Here is a 27,086-nt window from a genome sequence, read left to right as displayed (position 1 = left end):
GTGAAGAGTGCTCGGACCTCTACATTGGTGAAACCAAACAGCCTCTTCACAAACGAATGGCACAACATAGAAGAGCCACCTCGACAGGACAAGATTCAGCAGTACATCTGCATCTGAAGGAAAAAGGGCACTCTTTTGAGGATGCCAATGTTCACATTTTGGACAGGGAAAACAGATGGTTTGAAAGAGGAGTGAAAGAAGCCATCTATGTCCACTGTGAACAACCATCATTGAACAGAGGAGGTGGATTACGTCACCAACTTTCCCCCGCTTACAGTGCTGTCCTGAGCTCCCTTCCCAGACGTCTCAACCCCCATTCACACCTTTGTTCCAGTGACCTCAATAGGCCACAGGAAACAATGGAGCGGAGTCCTAAGTTGGTTTCAACTGAAACCACTGATTAAATATGACCCACGCCCCCTTCACACCTGGGCACATGTGTTCAAGCACATGATCAATAGAGGGTCATAACCACCTCCAGGGGACTACGCCCACAGGGGTTTAAATACCTGGGTCTCTCCACCATTTGGTTGAGAACTGAAGAAGCCTTTCGGATGAGAGGTGAAACGTCTTCAAGAAACAAAAAGAAGTCCAGTCGCCTTTTTCAAGCTCCAGAGACTACTATGACCTGGATGACTGAGAATCTACACAGACCATCAGGTCTTATGGAGTGATGAATTCAAATTTGAAACATTTGGTTCAAATCATCATCAGCACATATGAAGGAGGCCCCCCATCCCCAGACCACAACATTACTGAAGCAGTGTGGGATCATCTTGACAGGCAATGGAACAAAAGGCAGCTAACATCCAAAGAAAGGTTTTTGGAATGTCCTTCAGGAATCCTGGAGAATTATTCCTGAAGGCAACTTCAATAATTTACAAGGTTTGCTGTGGTGAATAGAGGTGATTATATTAATTATCGACTTAGAAGCTCATTGCACATGTCAATAAATTGCAGCACATATTTCTCATTTTTCTAGCAAAATATAAAGAAATGAGGGGTGTCTCAAGACTTTTTTTCACAGTACGATACATCAGCCTGCAGCTGTGATTTTGCAGCAGCTCTCTTTGTGAGCACCAGCTATTGCAGGAGTCCCGCTGAAATGAATGAGAGGGCCTCAGTTTTTCTGCCGCAGTGCCTGCACAGAGACAAAGATGCACAGGAAGACACACACACACACACACACACACACACACACACACACACACACACACACACACACACACACACACAGACACACACACACACACACACACACACACACACACACACACACACACACACACACCTACACCTTGTTCATAATCCTCTGATTGTGGAGATTATCTCATCCAGATCCCTTTGTTGCAGAGTGACAAGAATCTTATTTGTGTTCATCCTGCACCTCTGATGGCATCTAGCTTCATACGATATGTGCAGCCCATTTTAAATCCACATGCCTGTCTGTTACTGGATGTGTAAAACAAAGATCAACTTTTTGTGCTTACAGCTAAATAATTACATAATGTTTCCAAAGACATTTCACCGCAAGATTGCAACATGCTAACAACAATGTTCAAAATAAATAGAAAGCTTTCTTAAAGCTTGTGTCAAGTCAAACAGAAATACAAATAAATTAATTTCAAACATCTCCTGCAAACAGAGGCTGCCTCAGTGGAGGTGTCCTCTTTTTTATCTTCCACCTCTCTCTTCACCACAAACCCTGCAGAAAAAAAAAAAAAAATCTCAAAGTGCTGACTATGCAAGGTCCCTGAGCATGGAGGAAGGCAGTGATAAGCAGCAAGGCCTGTGATTGGCCAGTTCGCACCCCACCCATTTAAAACTCTACAATAAGAGAAGCCAGCTGACTGCATGCAGGAAAGAAGACTGGTTTGAATCTTTGCTGGAGCAGAGGAAGGCTGTGCACACTGCAGAGGCTCATTTTCAGGTTCAAATGGCAAAGATACACATTCACATTCCCCAGAATGTCACAACTGTTTAATAGTGAGAAGACCCTCTGGAGCTGAAAGAGGTTTATGCACTGTTGCTAAAAGATAGCTCAGCTGTCTCAGCTGCAACTTTTAGGGCCCATATTAATCTATTCTTTAAATTTGGTTTGTGGTAGAAAACCCACAAGTTGCCATGACTTCCCACCTATCAAATGCCAGGCTCTCAGAGGGTTTTATTTCCCTTTCTGCGTGCCACAGCTACCTCTATACCTATATACGCCCTGCAGTAAGACACTGAATCCTTCCTGCTCCCATTTTGAACTGCAGTAGTTAAAAACGCCAGAAAAACGTCTGTAAAGTATTACAATCATAAACTGCAGAGAAAACATCAGGAGTGCAAAGGGAAATCTGGCTCAAGTAAACAGCAACAATGTTTCAGTTTGTCCGTTTAAAAGTTTGTTTTACTGATCGAGTCTCTCATCTCTATATTTAGAACTCAGATTACTTACAGATTATGTTACAGCTCAGATGTCAACGTGCAGCCTCGGAATTAAAAAACTTCTTACACCATTTCATCTGGAGCAACTTGCTAAGATGCTACGGTCCCTGGCACTCCTCTCACCTTTCTTGAACTCCTCCAGCATGGCGTCCAGTTTAGTGTCGTTGAAGACGCAGTGCAGCGGGTGTTTGTAGAACTGCGTGATGGTCTTCAGTGGGGTGCAGTCGTCCGGGTCCACAAACGCCAGATCCTTGACGAACAGGATGTCCACGATATTGGATCGTTCGTTCTCAAATACCGGTATCCTCGTGTATCCACTCTGCATGATCTCGGACATGGTGTTGAAGTCCAGCACTACGTCCGAGGCCAGCATGAAGCAGTCGGTCAGCGGCGTCAGGACGTCCTCCACGGTTTTGGTGCGCAGTTCTAGTGCTCCCTGGATGATGTTGAGCTCCTCTTTTACCAGGTCGTGGTACGGGTCGGTGACTCGCAGCATTTCCAGGAGTTTCTCTCTGGTGTAGAAGTTGGAGATCTCCTGATTTAGGATGAGGTCCAGCAGTTTGCTTATGGGGTAAGAGATGGGGAAGGAGAGCACCATGAGCAGCCGCGTCACCCAGATGGTTTTGGAAGCGATCGCCAGACCGTGGCGCGATGCCACCGAGTGCGGAAGAATTTCCCCGATAAAGAAGATCCCGAAGGCGCAAATGACCGTGGAGAGCCAGGTCATGCCCAGGATCTGACACATCCACACGGCAAGCGAGGCGTTGATGATCGCGTTCCCCAGCAGTAAAGTGCACAGGACGTAGTTACCGTGCCGACGCACAGATTCGATTTTCCGCGCGTAGTTCTGCTCGGTGTCGGTGCCGCTATTCTGGAGGACCTGTAGCTCCACTGGATCAAGTGCCAACAGGCTCAAGTTCAGCCCACTGAACAGAGCTGACAGCCCGAGCAGAAGAACGGAGACCAGCACTTGCAGCCAGAGCTCCGGCACAGCCGAGCGCTCCATCACGGCCACCCAAAAATCCCGTGTCCGGTAGTGTTCCCATTTGGATCCGTCAAAGGCGCACATGGAATAGTATTTAATTTTCTCCCCCCTCCGCAGGTCTTTGGCCAGCAGCTCGACCAACACCGAGTTCTGACTGGAAGCAGACTTGAAAGAGCCCAAAACCTCGATGTCGGAAGTCCTGGCGTTCTTGTCCATGCACATGTTCCGTTTCGGATGAACTTGTCCCTCTCGTCCGGGAGTTGGCTCTTCGATGAAGGCGATCCAGGGCGCGGCATTGTTGGCACGAGTACGGTTGAGCCTCTGCGGGGAGGTGGAGTAATACACCCGAAGCATGAAGCGAGTCCCCTCGGTGGCTTTCAGCACCCCGTCATCCACGGACAGCTCCGCCCCGGTTTCCTCTGGTCGAAAGCCGAGCAAGCCGAGCGCCGGGGCTGGCAGCAGCGAGCAGGTGCAGAGGAAGAGCAGCAGCAGGCGGGACGGAGAGAGGGGAGCCCCGCGGCAGAGCAGGGCGCCGGTTCGGTACCACGCGGCCGCATCCAATGCAGCCATGATGCGGTGTGAAATGCTCGCCCAGTCCAGGGTCTCCGGGTCACGTGCTGCGTGGTTCCGGTCCATGTGGAAGAAGGAGGGACCATCAGAGCTCCGCCAAGTGCGGCGATAATAAAAATGTTCGCCTGTACTCTCTCTCTCACACACAAACTCACACACACACACGGAGGGGGGGCGCCCTCCACCGTACCGTGACGCAACTTTCTAATAATAGCCTCAAGGATATCACTGTCAAGCTGCTGTAATGTAGGAGTTTACATTCGGTTTGTTGCGTTCACTAAATCCAGTTGACTCTTTCACGAACTGGTTCTGTGGTAGCTAAATACTGAGTTTATCATTCTAACTAGTAGGCTAAAAGTAAAATACATTAATGCTCACTACAAAGCTTTTAAATAGTAACTTAATATGTACTGATGTCAGTTGCCAGTTTATGCCACATCCTGGTATAATCCTCCACCATCGCTCCAGTCTGTTAATTGATAGGGGCTAAATTAAATAATCTAATTCAATCCACTGTGCCATCCACAAGTGTAGGTTAAAGCTGTATTACACGATGAAGAAACAATATGTGAGCATGATCCAGAAATGTAACCACCTTCTCTGGGTCAAAACTCATTTAAAAAGGACTGAGACAAAGCAGAAACTGTTCTGTGGTCAGACTGACATCTGAAATTCTTTCTAGAAAACATGGATACAGTTACGGGCCTGCCTGCTGTCCAGATCTTTCACCACAACATTTGGCGTGTCATAAAACAAAAAAATAGGACAAAGCAGACCAGGACTGTTGAGCAGTTTGAATCTAAGATCAGACAAGAAGGAGACAATATTCCCCTCTGTCAGCTGGTTCCCTGATTGTTGAAACAATGAAGATTGCTCCCCAGACTCTTGCCATAAAACAAGCCCATTGTCTAAACTATCACCGTGTGCTGTAGAATGAACTAAAAAATCCATTACTTTCAGTAAAAGGAAATAGTGGAAAAAACAAAACAAAAAATACATCAGCAGTGCATGCGAAGCAGAGCTCACGGACACACAAGCGTTGATGCATTCACTCTGTAAGTCGTCATTGGTTATGACCCCAATCCGATATTCTGGAGAAAAGCAAAAACAACTTTAAAGAAAAACTGTAAATAGTGTTTGATGCATACATTTTTTTTGTCTCCTGATTGCAGAGACTTGTGAAAAGGTTTTTTTTAGATGCATTTTAAGGAGAGACAGGGTCAGAGTTAAGGTCAGTACTGATGATAACTCAGACCTCACAGGGGTCAAAGGTGTTAACACACTTGCTTCAACAGTCCCCAGCATGGACAGATTTTGGATCACAGTTGTTATTGTTTTCTAATTGTTATTAGTTGTAGTTTCTACATGAAAATAAAAACAATAAAAAGCAGCCATAACTTGGAGTAATCATTTTCTCTATGATTTATCAGTCTCTCACATCATGTTGGAGGAATTTTGGCTCACTCCTCTTTACGAGGTTGGTTCAGGTCGTTGAGGTTTGCAGGCACTGATTTATGCACAGCTCTCTAAAGGTTCCACCACAGCATCACAGCCAAGTTGAAGTCTGGACTTTGACTCGGTTGTTGCAACACCTTGATTTTTTTCCTTTAGATTTGTTGGTGTGCTCTGGATCATTGCCCTGTTGCATGACCCAGTTTGGGATGGCTTCACATTTGACTCACTGTCAAATGTGAAGCCATCTGGTAGACAGAGGAGCTCATGGTTGATTCAGTGACTGCTGGATGCTCAGGTCCTGCGGCTTCAAAACGAGCCCAAATCCTCACCCCTCCACCACTGTGGGTGAGAGCTGGTATGAGTTGTCTGCTTCCAAACAAATCATACTTGTTCAGCCTTTTCCTAATTGTAATTTCATGAACTTAAGATTTAACAAGCTAACTGAGGACTGTAGAGTCTGAAATTAGCTCTTGGGCTTTTTGCAGTTTCTCTGAGCATTGCACGATCTGACCTTGGAGTGAATTTGCTGGGACGTCCACTCCCGTTCTAAATGTTTTCCACTTGTGAATAATCTTTCTCATTGCAGAATGATGGACTTGTTTGGAAATTGCCTTATATCTGTTCCCAGATTAATGGGTAGCTTCTAAGATCATTGCTAATGCCTTTTCTTCTAGGCATTGTGCTAAGACACACCTGAATGCTCCAGACCTGTAAACTCCCATACCTTCAGCTTTCATGGAGGTGCTCACATGATCAATTGTATTTGATTAGCAGCACCTGGCTGCTACTTAACCTCTTAATTCCTATGGAAGCAGTAAGGATGTGGTCAGTTTTTTTGCATGCTGCGTCTACATTTTGGCTTAATCTTTGTTAAATAAATAATGACCTGGTGTAAAATGTCATGTGTTGTTGTTCATCTGAGTTTTAGTTTATCTAATTTTAAGACGTGCTAAGAACCAGATTGTTTTATTTATGTCCTGATACGTAAAACCTGAGGACGTGAAATTTAAAGAGGCCGTACTTTCTTTTCACCACAACTAAAGTTTAGTTTTTCTTTTTTATGTGTGTGTGTGTGTGTGTGTGTGGTGGTGGGGGCTTTCACCCTAGTATGTTTATTCCAGTCTGTGTGCCGTATACCCATCATTCAAAGCAAATTCATGGCGCAAACTGCGGAAAAGGGATGGATCCAGAAAGTTTTGTAAATTAAATGTAATTACACGTCCTTTGCCACAAGGTGGCAGCAGTGTAAAGGCTACCAGAAGCTGGGGCTCATCATGACATCTCCCAGCACAGACAACAACGTGTCAGATTCGCTTTGCTCAGAACTGAATCAGATCACCTTTATTGGCATACAGTAGCGGTTATGCTAGGCCATACTGATTAATATATAATTCATAAATGGCCCAGTTTTTATACCTGAGAATCAATCCTTCTATATAATTAGGCCTGTCTGTTTGCACTCCGCATGTGATCTGTCAGTGTTAGTTCTTATTTGCCTTGTATGACCTGTGCTGGCTGGATATGTTCAAATCAAGAAGTTTAATAGTGAGCGACTGTTCCAATACAAACAAACTGCGCATGCTTATTTTTTAGTATAATTATACATTAAGCAATCATTTTAAACCATTTCTGTGACTTTTGACCAACCAGAGAGCAGAGAAACTGGATCTGAGTAAATTATACATTCTGTCCATTTAGGATTATTAAACACTTGCCAGTTTGAACCAATAATTTGTTTGTCGGCTGGTCATTGGTGGCAGCATGATTCTGCTGGACTAACCCGCTTGCGTTCATTTCGAAACTTGTTTGTGGTTGATGATCCCCCATTTCCTGGGCGGAGCTGTGGCTCTGTGGCACTGCATTGCACTTTTGCGGAAGTCGATGTAAAGCACTTGCTATTATTAATAAAGATTTCACTGGAATCTAAGTGTCATCCGTGTGGACAGTCTTGTAAAATTAACAGAAAAAAACAAACAGTTTTAAGCAAAGCGCAGAGCGATTCAAACCCCGCCACTCTGACACAGAGGCGCTTCAGTGCTGGGACCGTTCCGAGGTGGTTTAGAAATTACTATTTGCGGTCAATATTTGAAGAAGCAGGTCAGTGATTAACTGTTACAGCAGCTGCACAGGGTCCCAGCGCAGCGGCCACCTCAGTTACTCTGTGCCCCATTCACAATGCAGTGCGCCCGGGTTTGGAGAGGTCTGAATTCCCTGTGCAGAGTAGGTCACCACAGAGCATGGAAGCGAACCCAGAGCCACACAGCAGCTGCCAGGCTGGATCTCAGCGGGATTTATCCGCCTATTGCCACCCCGTTTACCGCCAAGGAGGACGTGGACTATGAGAAACTGGAGGAAAACCTGCAGAAATATGCCAAGATACCATTTAAAGGTCAGACCCGAGGCACACCAAACTCTGGATTCTGTAAAAACAGTGTCGTGTTTACTGATCAGAATAAAGTCGACTTTATTTACACACTCAGAACATTAATGCAGGCATAGTTTAGTTTGGAGCCTAAATAATCGGGTACATATATAATAATTTGCACAAGTCGCGTAAAACATAGTATTGTGGATGTGAAGTGCACTCCGGTGTCTCACAGCATAAGGAGTAAACCGTCCGTTCTCCGGGATTAAGTCAGATGTCCATGGATACTGTCTGTACGGTAGATACGGGACAAGGTTCAGCACAGAGGGGAAAACGCCGAGTAACAGCAGGGCCTGCTTCTGATTTGTCGCCCCCTGGTGTTCGTTAACTCCACAGCCAGTTGCTGTAGTACACTTAACTGTGACACCACTGCTCTTATCATCTATTCTAACTGATTATTCTGTATATTGAGGCTCCCTGCTATGACTTCCAATATCATTATAATTGGCATAGCGCACACATAGGTCTGCTTCTGAAATGCTTTCTGTATCATGGCTCATTTTGAATTTAATGGCAGCGAACAAATTGGGGCAGGGTGATGTTTTCATTTTGGTGAAAGGTCTGGACTGCAGGCGGGCCCGTTCAGCACCTTAACTCTTGTACTCTTCTTCTAGCCATGCTACTTTAATAGCTGCAGGATGCAGTTTAGCATCATCTTACTGAAATATTCAAGGCCTTCCCTGAAAAAGACATTGTCTGGATGGGAGCATATGTTGCTCTAAAACCTGTTTCTACCTGTCAGCACTGAATGTGCTTATACAGATGTGCAATCTGCCCCTTCTAAAGGTACTGATGGAGCCCCATCATTGAGCTGAGTGCTGATTACAGGCTGGGCGATCCCTCTCTTCTTTAGTTTGGAGGAGGCGGCATCCGTGTTTTCCAAAAAAAGCATTTCACCTTTTGATTAGTCTGACCCCAGAACACTTTGTGGTTTCCACTTTAGCTCAGTCCATTTTAAATGAGCTTGATGATGAGATATTCAAAATTAAGGCGCATTATTCTATAGCAGATCGGGGGAACCTCTGCTCATCTATTTTTCTGCAAAAACTGGAACTTTTTTGTTATTTAATGGAATATTAAGAATAGGGAAAATAACAAACAAACAAAAAACACAAAATGATATAAAACCCTGTGTTTCACTGTTACAGGTCTGGTGGTTCAGGGCTCCAATGGCGAGTATCCGTACCTGACGGAGGAGGAGCGGGTGGAGGTGGTGAGGGCGGTCAAACGATCTCTGGGGGCAGGAAAGCTGCTGATGGCTGGATCAGGCTGTGAATGTGAGTGTCTCAGGCTCTCAGTTCACCGATAAAGAATATTAAGACAATAATTGGCGAGCGTCGTGTCGTGTTAAAGTAAGTGACAATTCAGTTAGAAGAAGTTTCATTTTTAGAAAACAATTACTGACGCTGAAGTGAAACTCATTATGGCGAATCATCAAAATGTGTGGGTCTGATCTCAAAAGTTGGTTCGTGTGGCAAACAAAGCCCCTCGAACGCATCGCCGCTGCCGAGAGTGAGAATTGGAGCGTTTTATCATTGAAACCATTAAAAATGTAGTTAAACTTGTTAAACTCTCACCTCTCCTAAATGAATGAAGTTAATTATTTTTGCAGAGAACTCTCTTTGTTAAAGGCACACATTTCAGGGTTTTTCTGGCTTCTGTAATCAATTGTAATTTTGTTCTCATTTATAAACATTTAAAAAAAAAAAAACAGGTAAAAGTGAAATATTTGGTGAATAATGCAGAGTTTTGTGCAGCGAGTGCTAGAAGTTTAAATTGACTCATTATGTTTTCCATTCTGGATTTTAATGACTGTGATTCAAAGCTTATTATAGAGGCGGCAGTGTCACCAGCCTTGATGGACTGATAATTAGAGTCAAATGGAGTCTGTAACAGTGTGATAGGCTGTTCGCTCTGTAACGTATAATAAACATTCAGAGAGAGGAGAGTCTGTATTAACTTCTACTTCCCCACCATTCCTACATTCATCCCTGGTGTAAAAACTTCCTTCTTTCTTTCTTCATTAATTATTTCACGCTGATCAGCTGCAACATTAAAACCAGCAACATGGCATTGATCATCTTATTACCCCGGAAAGCTTCGGTTACCTTGTGTTACTCAATGTGTGGCTGTTACATTGATAAGCACTACCCCCTGGCATTATTGCACACTAAGTAGCCCTCCCCTATGGCAGCAGCCTCCCTCATTAGGCCAGTGTGTGCCGACACACTGTACTGTCTGCTCAGGAGTAGCTCGAGGAACGCCATAAAGAGATTTCGGAACCACGTGCTTTAGGACCCGAAGCATGTGCAGGTGTCAGGTGCCTCGGGACATCCTCACAGGTCCTCACAGAGGTTCATGCCTCCACTGTTTTGGTGCCAAGAGGGGACAGTAGACAAATATTAGGCAGATGGTTTGTATACTCAAATGTTCCAGTGATGCTCCGTGGCCATATGTGTTACATGTATTGTCCCAATCCAGCCACCCTTCCTGTGCGACCAGTGTGTCTAATCTTTGCTCCAGTGTTGGGAAATGATAATATTCAGAAATATTAGCAGAATGTTGTTTAGCACTAATTAGTTGGTCTGTGTAATGCACCTTGCTAAGTTTGCTAGCACTAGCTGATAACTCCGTGCTCCTCCTTGCTGTTTATGTCTATTTAATATGAAAAACATACTGGCCTTTTATAGCTTTGCACTCTGCCATTTTTTGTGTATATAAAGGTTTATCAAAAATTTTAATCTTCCTCTTGATTGAAGGTGTTTGACACAGTCGAGTGTGTGTTTCTTAGAAATTTGTTTCCCCCTCCTTTTTCCCGTTCAGCCTCCAGAGCCACGGTCCAGCTCACGGAGAAGATGGCAGCAGCCGGAGCCGATGCTGTCCTTGTGGTAACGCCCTGCTTCTACAAGGGCAAGATGGACAGCCGGGCTCTGATCCATCACTTTACAAAGGTCAGCTGAGAGTGCACACATAGAGTGTTACACGTATTTGTACTTCAGTACTTTAACACTCGAATAATTACTGTCTGCCATGAAACGTATCAGCCACTGTAAACACAGATTTGGTGTTAGGTTTTTAGATGAGGACGGGGAAAAGGTGCAACAGGAATTATCATTTTTTATTTGTGTACATCTGAAAAAACAAAAAAGATCACTGACCATCTGGTCATATTTCTACGTGTCCAAACCACTCCAACTATATAAATCTGCATGTTTATTAATTCTGAAAAGGTTGTAATAAGGAATAAAGAGTCTCTGTTTGCCACCTGGCATCTCCTCAGACTTCTGATTGGACTTGTTTCGATTACCATAAAATCATTAGAGGTGGCAGTCTTAACATTCAGTAATCTTTCCATGCATGCACACCTCTGCTCTCCTACAGAGCACAACATTTAACACTGACCTGTCAGCCAGCAGGGCCACAGGGAGTTCTCCGATGCTTCTTGCAGTCAGTCTCGAGGTTTGGCAGCTTTCAACAGGTGTTTTATGTGACGTCTCACGTCTGTTTTTTCTCCCCTACAGGTAGCGGACAGCAGCCCGGTGCCGGTGGTTCTCTACAGCGTGCCGGCAAACACGGGGCTGGAGCTGCCACTGGACGCTGTGGTGCAGCTTTCTCAGCACCCAAACATCCTGGGTGTTAAAGACAGCGGGGGAGACGTAAGAAACACTTCCACTGCTTTTTCTCTCGTCTCCCAGTGTAATCTGTGAGTCATGAAGAGATCGATCAGTGCAAGTGAAACATTATCCCTGCATTGGTCAAGCAGCCACTCCGATGCTGCTTGATCTAACAGGGCTACAGATCTCCGCGTAATTCGATTTGAATTTCTTTTACAAGATTACACTTGGTAATAAACTGACGGAACCAGACGACGTCTCATGAGACGAGATTCTGAAAAGTCGGGAAGAAAATTGATTTAGCCAGGCCACGTTTTACCGAGCCGGGACGGTGAGTGAAACTGACGAGGAGAAAAGCTTCTTTCTAGAACAAGCGTCATGTTTTCCACTGAAACAAGGCCCAGTGAGCGTTGTGCGTTTGTCGAGATCTTGAAATTATGTTGTTTTCAAAGGAGTTAGGCCACGCTGCCTAAAAATGGCAGCTCACATTAAAATAATGTTTTTTTTTTTTAAAAGATTAATAAATCTCAATCATGAAGTTTAAAAACTGTTTCAGAGAATCACGGGGCTTCAGACCACTCAATCACAACCCAAATTTCTGATTTGCTTAACAATTCAGTGAAGGAGTAAAGTGAAATAAGAAGGCAGCTCAAACTCCAGTGAGCTAAAAGCACTAATCTGACACGTGATTTGTTCCCAATTAGCTGCATTTTATCTGGACAGAATGTCAGCTCTCAAAAATCAAACCATGTGGACAATAAGTGAGCATTTTGTGCAGCTGTGCAATCAGCAAGTGCACCGTGCTCCTGGGTCCACTGAAGCAGTTGTTCCTCAGTAATCTAACTGCTGCCAACAACAGAGAATGGAGACTCTTGAAGAACCTAAAACTAAAGTGTGTGCAGTTTTATCCTGCAGGGTTGATTGCAGGGTTACGTTGCGGGGAAAAAAAGAGCGGTTTGCTCTTGTTGAGCCCTGTAATACCTTTTTGTCTGTGTGGGAAGTATTTGCAAGAAGTTGCAAATGGATTTCTGATTTGGGAAATAACATGTTTGTCCACTTGCTGGGAGACTGGAGTGTGGGTGTAGTTCAAGTACAGAGCAGCCCTGCTCAGTTGTAGGCGTGATGAGGACAAACACAGAAAACAAGGGGTGATGGGTCAAATTCAGGGAAGCAGACAAGTTGGAGAAATACTTTTTTTTTTTTTTTTTTTTTTTTAGAACTTCAGATACAGACACATTTCCTGACACGAGCTAGCTCCTGCTATTTGGCAGAGATTATTTAAGCTCATTAAACCTCAGTATGTTGTCTCCAGTGGAAATTTGATCAAGGTCTACGAGGGGAGGACAGTTTTCCCCAAAAAGCTGTTTTCAGTTGCCTGATGTGGACAGCTTTGCTATTCTATTGGAAATTTGACTTACTGCACAGTCTTGTCTGATGGGTCTGAAATTGCTTGTACTTGGTCACGTTACCTTGTGCTTCCACCTCCTTCTTATCGGCATGAATGGAGGCCAACATTTTTACCCAGCTAACTGAGTTGTGTGCATTCTAACTTTATCATTGTGTGAGACTCCTGCAACTGACTGTTTATGTGACAGCTGCACTGAAAAAGTTTGAGCTTCTGCTCCAAGGTCAAATCCAGATCCAACATACGAGACTGCTGTCAAGAAACAACTTGAAATTTGTTTTATATTTCTACAATTAATTTTTCATAAGTTCTGTACCTTTTCAATTTTATTGGTTGTTATAAATGTTAATAGTGATATTAGCTGATATCAGCTTGGCAAGTAGCTAATACTGGCCGATATGCGGGGTCGAGTTGATGGTACAGTTGTGACCAAAAGTATTGGTTTTCACAAAGTTTGCTGCTTCAGTTTTTATGATGGGAATACGTATATATGTTATGAAGAGTGATCAGCTGAATTACAAAAAATTGCAAAGTCCCTCTTTGCCATGAAACTGAACTAAATCACCCCCCAAAAACATTTCCACTTCCTGTTAGCCCTGCCACAGATGTACCCGCTGACATCATTTCATTGACACTCTTATTAACACAGGTGAGAGTGCTGATGGGGACAAGGCTGGAAATCGGGGCACCACCTGTGCAGAGCTTGCTCGGGACTGGCAGCAGGCAGGTGTGAATGCATCGGCACGCGCAGTGAGAAGACTTTTGGAGGATGGTTAGTCCTTTAAACAGTAAAGCATCCTGGGACCATTCACGTGTGGGATTGCTTCTCATCCAAGGGAGTTGGCTTACTCACAACTTTACCTAAGAGCACAGCCATAAATAAAGAATGGCACCGAAACATCCTCCGAGAGCAACTTCTTCCACCTGTCCAAGAACAGTTTGGTAAAGATCGATGACTTTTCCAGCACGATGGAGCACCGTGCCATAAGGCAAAAGTGATAACTAAGTATCTCAGGGAACAAAACACTGGAAATATGGGTCCATGGCCAGGAAACTCCTCAGACTCTTTGCGTAAACTTAATCTAACTGTCAATGAAAGCCTTTGAAACTTATGAAGTGCTTGTCATTATACATCAGTATACCATAGAAACATCTGACAAAAAGATCTATAAACACTGAAGCAGCAAACTTTACATAAACCAGTACTATAGTGCTATTATCAAAACTTTTGTTCGTGACTATATGTTTTGCATCTAAAATATTAATCTGCAGATAGTAACTAAAGTGGCCGGACTAAAGGAGCCTCATTGATTTTTCTTACACAAAAGCAAAATGCTGATATTTCCGGTCCCTGCCGCTCAGCCAAGCACAGAGGAAATGTCTAAAATCCTGCACACGTTACATCTTTATTAACTTGCAGTCTTCTCACATTGCCGTGTGTGATTTGGTGTAGTGACCACCTGCAGATTAGAAGAATAACTGTGAAACTGTTGGCAAGAATGTTTATTGTGTCACTAGCATGTGTCTAAGTGTCTCTGTGTGAGTGTGGCGCTGTCCTCGTGGGTATAAACAGGGATTCACTCATCATAGAAAAACATGTAAATCATGTAGTTGAGTGGAATGTACAGTATTTTTCTTTGAAATATAGCATATGTGATCAGTTAGATTCCTTTTATTTATATAACACCAGCTCACAGTAACAGTCGTCTCTACTAGAGGAGAAAGTGCATGTGAGTGAATGACATGCAGTAGTGACATGGTGAGCAAACAGAGGCGAGGGGAGGAGAAGTGCTCTGTGCAGAATCCCAGCAGTCTGAGCCTATAGCACAATAACTGTATTCTGCTATAGGCTCAGGGTCAAAGTACCTCCAACATCGCCAGTATTTTGTAAAACTCAGATAAATGCGATACTTCTCTTTTGAGCTGCAGTGCAGTACTGTATACTGGTGTAAGCAGCATAAATGTGTATGTCAGATTTCTGCATGAGTGTACTGGCAGTGTTTCATAATCCAAACTAACTTTTAGAGGGGAGTATTCCTTTAAAGCTGTTCTAAGACTTTGCTTGGAGATCTACTTACTGAAATACTAAGATTGACAGTATGAGGATGCACTCAGTACACACTCTTTAAGTACTTGTGTGTGGTTTTATTTTAGTAGCAGCTTGATTGGATTTTTAGGCGATGTTGATGACTGACAAATGGGGAACAAAATAAATCTCTATATTGAAATCCATAATCTCATAAATTGAAACATCCAATAGCTTCAGCTGGTTTGTTCAGTCATTAGTGCTCTCGACTCTTCTGTGGAACTTTTGTTATTCTTGTCATGTAGTTAAGGTATTTGTTGCGTTCACAACTCCCCCCACTGGAATCATTTCATCTCACCTCATCTTCTTTAATCTGATTCCTTCTGCCTACACAGTGGGTGTTTTACTAAAAGTCTGGACCTCCTGCACGTGCAGGAGGTGTGAATCTACAGAGCAGTATGACATCATTGCCATCTTTGCGAGATAAAGCTGTCTGCACAGTCCAAACAATTATCCCCTCTAAGTGGAGTAATTACAACAGCACTGCTGTTATTTATCCCAGTAAGAGAGCCGGGGGCAATTATAGTCACATTGTAAAAAGCCATGAACGATTAAATACGAGACGAGACTTAAACTAAGGCTACAAATCTTTATATCTGTAGTTATACATATAATGAATGAAAGGAAAATTTAAATATTGTCACTAAAATTCAAAGTACATACTTTCAGACATGCAAAGATTCAATGTGATGTCGATTAAATGTTTTTTTTTTTATATATATATATTTAAGATAGACCAGTTAACAGCTTTAACTTTAAATCTGATTATAGTCACAAAGTTTCTGCATTAAAATTTAATCAAAGTTGATTGAATTCTCATGTGATCACTGATGAATCAAACTGAAGTGGGTGTAGTGCAGCACTCTGGGATGAGAGTAAATTGATAGGAAGCAGCCAGTTAGCATGTTATCAGAAAAGGTAAGATGGATCTGATACCTTTCAGTAAAGAAAACGGGTACAAATACGAGGGGCTGCCAATTAGTGTTGGCAAGCGGTCGTTCAATAACCCAAGCTAACAGCCTTTTTAATTTGAAGCCCCTTAAATCCCAAAGCTCTCTTCATTGGCAACATACCCACATCGAAATACATGGAAAAACATCTTTATACAAACATGTAGTCAGGAAAAAAATAAGCACATCGCAGTACATGAATTTACTGGATTTTCTGACATATTTGACCAAGAACTTATCGTCACCTTGTTAAGATAATGGCCTAAGTCACTTTTTAACAAAAGTTTTGTTTTTGCCTAAATCATCATATTTTCAATGTGTGGGTCAGTTTTTTTGTCTTTTCTGAAAAACCTGAAAAAAAAAATGACTTAAGCCATTATTTTAACAGGGTAATGATATTTGATCCTCTCTAAAACAAAGCCTGTGTATAAGGCTGAACAAATACACCGATCAGGCATAACATGCCTGTTACATTTTGCAGTCATTCCCATGTTAATTAAAACCTCCAGGACATTCACATAGAAACAGTAAGGATGCTTCTACTTTTACAACACCTGTACATCCATTCCATGAGGAGCAGGGGTTCCAGATTAGGTGCTAAATATTAGTCTGCATAGGGAGTGATGGAAGCTGTCTTATCCAAACCTCTGACATATATGATCTTGACTTCTTTCTTATTGAAAGCTGTTGTGTCATCATGTCTAAAAAGACTTGAAGGCCTTTAGAATAAAAGGTTGTGGATATCTGTTAGTCCAACACAGGGAATAAAAGAGGGTGTAACCCCAACCCACAATAAAGGAAAGCATAAGTTTCCTGAAAACTGCTTACCTACAGTGGGATAGAGAGACGGAGACAGAAAGGTGTATACTTGATGTAACTTGGTAATGTAACTGAGCTATGAAAGTTAGCATTTGATGATTATTATACACAATTTTCCAACAGGAAATTATCTACAACTGACATAGATTCCAAATGAAATCAGAAAAGTCACCCCAAGTCAGACTGTTGTCAGACTGATTGTGTTACAATCTGCCAGAAACTATTGGAACATTTGTCAAAGTGCACGTGTCTACAGTCAGAAAGAGACTGCAGGTTTGGCCTGCATGTGAATCATACCAGAAGAAATCTTTGCTATCCAACAACAATATCAGATTAAGAAGAGGTTAGGCTCTGGCGTTACCCCTGCTAAACAGCAACATGCTGGCATTATAACAGATCTAAGTCTTGCTTTTACTCAGCAGTTGTTTTCCAGATTTCAGATTATTCTCTCATGGATCATTGTAAAATTTTATTGAAAAAAATCTATGATTAGGAGTTAAATGACTTTTTTCTGTTTTGATTGATAAGAGTGGCTGATTGGTGAGAGTTTAATTCATGGTTTTGTAGCTATAATTTCTGCTAAGCAGGTCACAGGCAGACAAAGTTTTGTTAAAGTTTAAACTCTTTCTTCAGGCCTTCTTCTAATTGAGAATTAAGACTTGCTTTTATAGTTAGAATTAGGTTATGTTAAGGTAAGGGTTTGGCACTTAGTTGTCATGGTTAAACTTAGAGATACTGTAAGTATTAAATGCCAACAAAGGCAGCTAAACAAACATGCCTCTGAATATATCTTCTCTGAGTGTGTATGCACCTCCACCTCCACACACAGTGGAGCAGGTAACAGTCATATTAGAGGAGCCACTTTTGGTCAAAATATGAGAACTGCTCATCCAAACAACATTGAAATTTGCACTGCAATTACTGAGTTCTCCAGCATGTTGCCAGTTTTCTAGTGAATTTTATAAGCAGTTGCCAAGATGGGGGAAAACTGACAAACTGACAGGCATTAACATTTTTTTTCTCACATTAGTAAGATGAGATTTGAATCTTTCAAAAAGTCCCACAGACCAGCCACCTGTGCAGCTCATAACTGTAGAGGGTTAAGTCTCCCCATGCCCTCAGGTTGGAATTGTAGGCTAATTACAATAATGGGAAGGAAGGGTTAAAAAAAAGGGAAAATGACTGTGTTTTTGGGCAAACTGTAGTCTTGCTGCAATTTTACTTTTTCTTTGAGGACCTGCCTCTAAATAGCCAGAGTGCCCGAGCCTTCAGAAAACCAGCAGGAGCTCCTGTACCCTGATTGATCAATTGCAGTCCTGTTGTTTGAAATTAATAATATGGGGAAACTGATTGAGAGTCTGTGGTTAAAAATAGACCCTCCTTGGTAACACGGATGGAGGCTGCGGATTTTCCCTGTGGAGCTTTCAGCTTCCTGTGCAGAGTAGCCACAAAGTCGTCTAATGCTCCCATTGAACATTTCAGGTTATTTGGATTCTGCACTTCATATCTGGATTGACAAAAGAGAATTAAAAGAGGAGAAACAAAACGGAGAGCTCATCAGTTATTCATGAGCCTCTCCCGTCCTCTGCCTTCTTCTGCTTCCCATCTTTTGAAGTTGATTCCTCTTTTTTTTTTTATTCTCACTTGGGATTTGCCTGTTTGCTTCTTTCTCCTCCTCCTCCCCCTTCTGTTTTGGATCTCGAACGATCCCCTCCTCTAAAAATCTCTTCCATGTGAGGAGACTAGGCTTGTCGCAATTCAAGCGATTTGTTTACCCCTGTGAGATGTTGGGTTTGTCATCTCTTGTGACAGCCTCTCCTGGGATTAAGAAATATGGTGGATATTAGTTCTGACACAAGGGAAGAGTGATGACAATAAAACAGTCCTGATGTTTTACTTCCTCATCCCCTTCTGTTTGTTTTTTTGTTTTTGTTTGTTTTACATGTTCTGCAGATCACACGGATCGGCCTGATTGTCCACAAAACCAAGGCGCAGGACTTCCAGGTTTTAGCGGGCTCAGCTGGATTTTTAATGGCAGCCTATTGTGTGGGTAAGAAACCAAAATAAAATCCAGAAATAAAATTATTTTAATATTAACACATAAGGAGACGCATACAAAACAATTAACCATTACTTTATAATAAGAATTACATACAGTGAGCTCCAACTTTCAAATGCCTATCTTTATATTCAAGCATTGCACAAACATATTAAAAAACTTCACACACAAACACACACTGAAGTGAAACATAAGCTACAACAATACAAAAAGACTTGTGTGTGTTTTAGCTGGCACTTCAATATTTAGCTGCAGCTTTTTTTTTTAATTCTCTTTTTCCTTTGATTGCACTTTACTCTGGGGACTTGTCTAACATAATGTGCAGAAAAGCAGGTAGTTAGTGGGCGGGTGCGGGGAATCAGCAGCACGCTGCTCAAGTGTTTCTGGGTGTGCAGCCTACCGCTATGGATGAGAGCATGCGGTCTACTGCATCACCAGAATCACCGAAATCAACACAGCTGACAGGCCGGGGGGGGAGAGAGTCTCCAGGCTGGCTGATCCAGCACCAGTCAAAAGTTTGGACACACTTACAAACTTTTGACTGGTACTGTATGTAACAGCTAACTCAACTGTAAATTAAAGATACTTAGTTGTAATAACATTGTTTTGGTTGCACTTTGGCCTAAGACAGATGGTGTTACAGCAATTAACTAAAACACTGAATTCATACATCAAAATTAAAGAAACACAAAGCAACTGTGGTTAAAAAAAACGACAATATTATTGAATATGCCTATTTGATAAATCAAGAAAAGTTGCTGGTCAATACTGCCTTTCCCACAGATCTCACCAAATGATGGATGTAGCACCTCTTTTGTGTGTAGTACATACACAGGAAAGTGCCGGTCGTTTTATTGTGTGTCCAAATTCTAAGTGTTTTGAGTGTAGCTTCACAAGCATTCAGCAACGAGTACCCGAGGCATTCACTACCTTCTGCTTCATAGTCCACAGTACATTTTACAGCTGTGAAAATTACAGTTGTTTCTGTAATTATAAAAAAATAATGAATTTCATTTTAATGCTCACAACTACTGAGTGTTACCACTATAAAACAGTAGAAGGTACAGGCTTGTATACTTGAGTCATAAGCTGCTTTTCAACAAGACACATTCAATCACAGCAACTGTGGCACTTCATTATTAACAGCAGTAGCAACTAAGCAGTCTTCTCTGAACAGCTGATGTTGAGATGTGCGTGCTGCTTGAACCCTGTGAAGCATTTAGCTGGGCTCTTATCTGAGGTGCTGCTAACTTGTGGTTTCTGAGGCTGGTACCTCTGATGAACTGATCCTGTGCAACAGAGGAAACTCTTGGTCTTCCTTTCCTGGGGCGGTCCTGATGAGAGCCAGTTTCATCATAATGCTTGATGGTCTTTGTCACTGCACTTGAGGAGACTTTCAAAGTTCTTGAAATTTTTCACATTGACTGACCTTCATACTGGGGGCAGGGGCAGCATGGTGGTGTGGTGGTTAGCACTGCTGTCTCACAGTTAGAATAACATCTAGAAGGTCTGGGTTCAATTCCACCTTGGCCCGGGCCCCTCTCTCTCTCTCTGTGTAGAGTTTGCATGTTCTCCCTGTGTCAGTGTGGGTTTCCTCCCACAGTCCAAAGACATGCACTTACTAACACTTTTTTGTTTATTATTTAATAAACAAAAAAGTGTTTATTTAATAAACAAACACTTTTTTGTTTATTAAATAATTCCATATGTATTTCTTCATAGTTTGGATGACTTTAGTATTAATCTACAATGCACACAATTTTTAAATAATGAAAAAAAAAAACACAGAATGAGAGGGTGTGTCCAAACTTTTGACTACCGTGTGTGTGTGTGTGTGTGTGTGTGTGTGTGTGTGTGTGTGTGTGTGTGTGTATGTGTGTGTGTGAGAGAGAGAGAGAAAGAGAGAGAAAAACAGACACAGCTAATGCCAAAGACAGTAACATGAAACAATTTATATGACAAACTCTCCATACAACGATTATATGTTTGGTTTTTTGGTTGAAATTCATTCTATCAGCCACTCTCATATTGATGCAGAACTGGGGCGTGCCAGTCAGTTACAAACTTTAAAAACATCAAGACTAGTAACTCACTTCTAAATCCTGTATGCAGACGTTTTCAAACATAATTTGCTGGATCGTCCAGATTCATGCTCAGATTCAGAACCCTCCGATTCATGCTGAAATCTCATGCTCTGCTAATCATAGTTTCTTGTTTTGTCTTTTCTCTGAGGTCACCTGACATTCAGTTATAGAGATAAAGTGGAACCATTGCATTGTTCAACAAATTACAAATCATCATTAAATCCAAGATGTTATGTTACATGGCCCTGTCCACATGCCCCTCAAGTGCAGTGAAGTCACCCTGTACCTTTAGCAGAAAAACAGCTCCAAAACATCATGTTTCCGCCTCAATGCTTGAACATCATCTTGTTGGGATGGTGTTCTTTGGGTCATACTCAGCATTTCTCTTCCTCCAAGCACGGTGGATCGAGTTGATGCCATTTTGGTTTCATCTCACCACAGCAGGTTCTCCCAAGCCTTCTCTGAATCATTTAGATTTCCACTGGCAAACTTAAGATGGGCCTATAGCCAGTGGTGTTCTTGGTGACTGTGGTCCCAACTGCCTTCAGATCATTAACAAGCTCCTTGGGCTGATCCACCACCTTTCTCGTGATCATCCTCACTCAATGAGGCAAAATCTTACATGGAGCTCCAGACTGAGGGTGATTGATGGTCATTTTATATTTCTTCCATTTCTGAGCAATCTCTCTAACAGCTCTCACCTTCTCACCAAGCTCCTTGCTGATGGTCTTGTAGGCCACTCCAGCCCTGTGCAGGTCTACAATCTTGTCCCTGACATCCTTTGACAGCTCTTTGGTCCAGTGCATGGTGGTGGAGAGGTTGGAATGGAAGAAATGGATTCTGTGGACAGGTGTGCTTTATTCACATAATGAGTTGAGATCAGGAGTATCTGTTATTGATTGATTGGTTTCAAATCTGTGTGCATCATGGAGACACACCCAATTTGTGGGAGCCAGAATTCTGGCTGTGTTGTCAGGGGATCAAATACTTATTTCACTCAGTGGCATGCAAATCAATTCATAACTTTTATGCAGTTTTTTTTCTGGATTATTGGTTGATATTCTGTGTCTCTCCATTAAAATGAAGCTACCATAAAAATTAGAGAGTGAGCAAACTTACAAATTTAGCAGGAGATCAAATCATTATTTCCCCACTGTAAATAAGTGTGTGAAATAGTGACTTTATCATAGTCATTTTTTTAATTAGTGTGATGTATTTGTTTCATTGTGGATCATTTTCATTGTGACTCAGTCTATATCAGTTTAGCCTTTACTGCCTCTGTTGTGGAGCTGCCACTTGCAGCGCAGTGAGGAGGCAGACCTGCTTGTCTGTCTGTCAGTGGTGGCAGGACACAGACATAATTCAGATAGAAAATCCGCCCATCAGCAGCCAGCGGCAACCCTTTTCTCCTCTAACAGACACACGCAATTGTTGCCTGGGAAAATGTATGTGTATGTGCTGCTGCCTATTGATCTTACAGAAAAGAAAAGGAGGAAAAAAAACCTTTATGAAAACAGGAAAGCTGGACAGCCACATCTAAACTGATGGTTGTATTGACATACAATTGAAATGCAAAATCGTGACAGTGAGTGCCAAAGATATTAGAGCTGTACCTTCACAATCAGAGCCCAGATTGTCCACTAGTGATGAGCTTTCAGCAACACGGTGATGAGTGACGAGCGACTTGCTTCATATGTGGACAGGCCTTAAGTGCTGGGCTGAGTGACTGCGCACAGAAAACGTCTCGAACCACTACCTTCAACATATTAAAATAAGAATTTTAAAGACTAGCTGCCAGGGTACCATCTCCGGTTCGTTTGCAGAAATCTGAACTTCAGTATGGAAGACTCGTTAATATTTCGTTTTTGTCTGCTGTGACAGTTGTTTGGTTTGTGTTTGCACCTAAAGAGAAATTTGTGACCATACCATGTGGTCTGAGTTGTGAATATTACTTCTAGGCTGTTTTAGAAAAAAGGGTGTAGTGGAAGTATCAAGCACTTGATGAGAAAAATAGGGAAATATCTAAAAAAATATATATATATATATCCACTGTGTGGTGTAGATTATTTTTCCCACTGCCCACTGTTCTAATAATCCTGTCACGCCTCAGACGCAACTCCTGCTTTAGGATTCAGAACTCCATTACAATAAAGAGGTCTAATGTTGAGTCCACTTTCCTCTTGTTTTTCTCCTGATTGTCAACAGGACAGTTGTAGCTGACAAACAGTCCTGTTTTCTTCCCTCATTATAGACTAGGATTTTGCAAGAATATTTAAGCTCAAAGGGTTAAAGAGATATCTCCTTGCATAATAGTTCCTAACTTTAAGGAAAGAGATAAATGGAAAAAGGAAAATAAAATATTTCTGCCTTTTCCATTGATTCTTGAACTCTCGTTGGTCTTTGATTTGTGTCTCTAGGTGCTGTTGGTGGAGTGTGTGCGCTGGCTAATGTGCTGGGCCAGGAGCTATGTGAGTTGGAGCGTCTGTGTGTGTCCGGGTGTTGGGAGGAAGCCAGAGTCCTGCAGCAGCGCCTTATCGAGCCCAATGCCGCTGTGAGTACCATCTGCTGCTGACTGCACGCTTTTATCCACCGCAGACATGAACTCCCACAAATGGTGCCAGACTGGAGGTTTAGTCACATTTCTTAGAGGTAAAACTGTTCTGCCTGAAATACTCTTACTGATTGCACTCTGGACAACCCTGTTTTTTTCTTTGCTGTATTTATAGATAATTTGATGTTAAACTCAACACAAGTGTTGCTTCCTCTAAGAAATATTCGTTCAAACTCCAGTGCACGCAGAAATAAGGCAGCTTCCCTCTCTCACATATATGACTCTTTTTTTTTTTTTTTTTTTTTTTTTACAACAGACACTGATGGTATGAGCTGCTAAAAGTAAAAGGTACATGAAAAAGTCACAATTAAAACACTAGGATTTTCTACTCTAACTTAATTTACACAAGGTAAATTAGAAATAACACATTTTTCTTGAAATAAATGCTATGCAGCTCAAAATCAGGGCCTTAACCATTTTTTTTTTTTTTTTGGTTATTAATTGCATTTAACAAGCTGTAAAATGATTTCTGTGTAAAAGACTCAGGTTGAATTTACCACAGAAAACCAAAGGATATGAGGAGTATCTTAATTTCCAGGCATAGACTGTATAAAAAGGATGGATGTTATTTCCAGGTTTGAAAACTGAAACATGGAATGGCTAAAACCTGCATTGTATCTAATGGCCAGCAGGGGTCGACACCTCTGGTTAATACAATATAATATTCAGTTTGCGAAATTATGGTCCCCACTGAAGTGAGAATGGAGGACAAAGCAGTGTGCTTTAGAGCAGGCCTAACCTGTGATTGAAGAGTGGCAATTTGAATATCCTCCAGTATCCCCCAGTAGGACCCACCAATAATATTTTATTAGCATTCATGCAGCGTAGCTGAGGTAACTTAGCTAGCTGGCTAACCTTAGCTTGCTACTGTATTTGCCAGCAAAATGATATCTGAATAGAAATAGGTGGCTGGCTTACTAAACTACTTCACCAGGTAACGTGTCAGTAAAAGTCACTTGTGCATATAACATTTGACAAAATATTTTGAGCATGAATAAGTGATGTAACAGCACAAAACAAAGATGTATATCAAACGATTGCATTCTACAATAACCTACTAGCCATGAGTGACGTGAGGCAGGTGCAGTTAGCTCCAACTTAGTTTTGCGCCATGAGTCTGGTATATGCAGCTTTGTCGTGTTGAGTTTTGTACTGTATGTCGCTCTGACTTTGTTCTGATCCAAAGGCAGTTGCTGTTGACCATGCTTCAGGCTACTTATGTGTGCATAAAGGTGCGGTAAATGTCACTGCTCTAACAGCATCAGTCTACATAAATCATGAATATCCATTGTCACTTCATCAATCAAAGAGGGAATGTGTCTAAGTTTAAAACTTTGAAACTGGAGTGCCATGTAAATGGGATGTATATGACTGATTAATGCTCTGTGTTTCTAGGTGACTAGGAAGTTGGGAGTTCCCGCCCTGAAACAGGCGATGGAGTGGTTTGGGTTCCACGGTGGCTCCTGTCGATCGCCTCTTCAGCCACTAACAGAGGCCGAAATTCAGCAGCTGAGGCGGGACTTCTCCTCCAATGGGTGGCTGTAAAGTGACCCAGGCACAGAGAGTGTGCATGTGTGACTGAGTTCACTATGCCAGGAAACCTATTAGCTGTTCAGTGGATCGGGTATTGTAATTATATCATGGAGGGAACACACAGCTGCCCGTAAAAATATCAGAAATTTACACAAGTAAAAGAAAATTCAGTTCATTCTATTGTTGGCTAAACCCAGAGTGCCCAAAAAAAACCCCTGCAAAATTCAGAATATTATAAAAGCAAAGTTTTTTTTTCCAAATTCAGTCTTCAGAAGGGTAATAAAAACTTTAAAATGTAAACATTTCCAACTTCAAAGCTATAGTTGAAAAAAACAAAACAAAAATATTTTAATAGCTCCAAATAGTTCATACGGTACAGCGTATTGGTTTCTGACACTAGTGGGTAAAAACCAGCTGGCAACTATTGAAAACTGCAGCATCTGAAAAATCAAATGCTGCTTTATGCTAAAATAAACCAGAGTCAGAAGTGATTCTTGACTGCACGTCAGAGAGCAGTTAAAGTTAAAGTTGATATTCAGAGAAATGTTATAGACCAAAAACTGTATGAATATGAAATGTAATATGAAATGTTTGTCCTTTATTTTAAATCTGAAGAGAAAATAGATTTCTTCGATCAACTCATCATCTTTATGTCAACACATTGTTTGCTTTTTTGTTCTTTTTTTGTTGGACAGAGGTTATAAGTAGAGACGCGCAGACTGTAATTTACTTGGCCAATTCTGATTTTTGTCAATAATGATTTTTGACACGTAATTTTAGTCAGGCAGGCAAAGCAGTCAACATACAGTACTTCAGTCAGTGTACCTCTTTGGTGAATGATACCTGTACTTTTTAGGTCTTTTATTGTACTTATATTTATCTAAAATTAAAATAAATAAATAAAATAAAAAAACAGTGTTTTTCAGCAAACGTGCCCTTCCTTGGCTACAGTATGGAATGATGGTTCATGCATGTCTGAAATTAACTGTGGTTAACCAAAAAGGCAAAAAAGCTTTATTATCTCAAATACAGATATGATAAATGTTTTCACAAAGACCTGAGATCAGCCGGAGTTCAATGGGAGGCAGAACTGCAGGTCATGGGCACAGCTTGCTACAGAATGCCAGAGCACTCTTTGATGTGAAAAAGTTAAAACCATAATTACTGTAATTAAAGCCAAGTGTAGCAGGTAGCCATGGAAATGAGAGCCTTGGCTTTTTCACACAGAACTTTTTTTTTTTTTGCTTTTATCTTACCATGAGTCCAATTAGCACCTTTCTTTGCTGGAGATATTTTCAGAAATACTTACTGGATCATAAAAAGGAGGATAGGTTGTATTTTCTTCTGTTCCTATGCGACAAGGACACAGTACAGATGGAAAGCTCTGAGTATAAACAGTTTTGATGAAATCACCAACCACTCAGTTTTAAGGACATCTGTCTTACAAGCACAGTTAATAGTTTAGAAGTAATGTTTAGCCCTTCATCTCAAATGTTCCATTGTTTGACATACTTTGGAATCGGTTTTTGAAAAAAGACTGATTGATTGTGGCAGACCCATGTTACTGTGATTATTTGGCCTTGTCAAATAGTGGAAGCATTCAGAGCCATTGAAGACACCGAGTTCATGTCCTTTATTTTGGAGAATGTTCTCCACATAATAGGACAATGTTCAGTGACTACACGTGCCTGTAAGACTGAAGAAAGCAATTTCTTGTAGAGTATGCGGCCTTATAGCAATTTCTGTTTTTTTTTTTTTTTTGTGGTGTGACTGAAAGATAAAAATCTCAACTGCTATGTTTTGTGAAAAGAGTACACTTCAATGTCACCTTGGTTTTCAGGGGCCTGCCGTCTCTATCACCACCCTATCTTGCTGGAGGGGTTACTGTAGTTTGTGCCAGGGATCCCAAGGGCTATATTGTCCAGGGGCTTTTTGCCCCCTGGTGGGGTCTCCCGAGGCAAATTGGTCCTGGGTGAAGGGCCAGACAAAGAACAATTCAGATGACCCTTATAAGGATTAGAGCAAGGCAACTGTTCACCCTGCCTGGGATAGGGTTACCA

At 41.8% G+C, this 27,086-nt stretch overlaps 2 protein-coding genes across 2 annotated transcripts in view; one reads left to right on the top strand and one right to left on the bottom strand.

Annotated features, from left to right (window-relative positions):
• LOC115780604 (metal transporter CNNM1-like) overlaps positions 1-4,069 on the bottom strand; it is a 32,383-nt gene extending 28,314 nt beyond the window's left edge. Inside the window, exon 1 of the mRNA XM_030729879.1 lies at positions 2,554-4,069. Coding sequence (XP_030585739.1) covers positions 2,554-4,051 — 1,498 coding nt within the window. The 5' untranslated portion in view covers positions 4,052-4,069. The remainder of the gene's footprint in view (positions 1-2,553) is intronic.
• Positions 4,070-7,356: 3,287 nt separating this feature from the next.
• On the top strand, positions 7,357-25,936 carry hoga1 (4-hydroxy-2-oxoglutarate aldolase 1). Its single transcript, XM_030730239.1, has 7 exons — positions 7,357-7,829; positions 9,014-9,142; positions 10,689-10,816; positions 11,387-11,521; positions 18,693-18,789; positions 23,300-23,433; positions 24,889-25,936. The coding sequence occupies exons 1-7, from the start codon at positions 7,616-7,618 to the stop codon at positions 25,036-25,038; spliced, it is 987 nt and encodes a 328-aa protein (XP_030586099.1). The 5' UTR covers positions 7,357-7,615; the 3' UTR covers positions 25,039-25,936.
• Positions 25,937-27,086: the final 1,150 nt, after the last annotated feature.

This window comes from Archocentrus centrarchus, chromosome 1, assembly GCF_007364275.1.
Source record: "Archocentrus centrarchus isolate MPI-CPG fArcCen1 chromosome 1, fArcCen1, whole genome shotgun sequence".
Taxonomy (NCBI): domain Eukaryota; kingdom Metazoa; phylum Chordata; class Actinopteri; order Cichliformes; family Cichlidae; genus Archocentrus; species Archocentrus centrarchus.
Note: the sequence above shows the minus strand (reverse complement) of the source record. Positions and strands in the feature narration are given on the sequence as shown.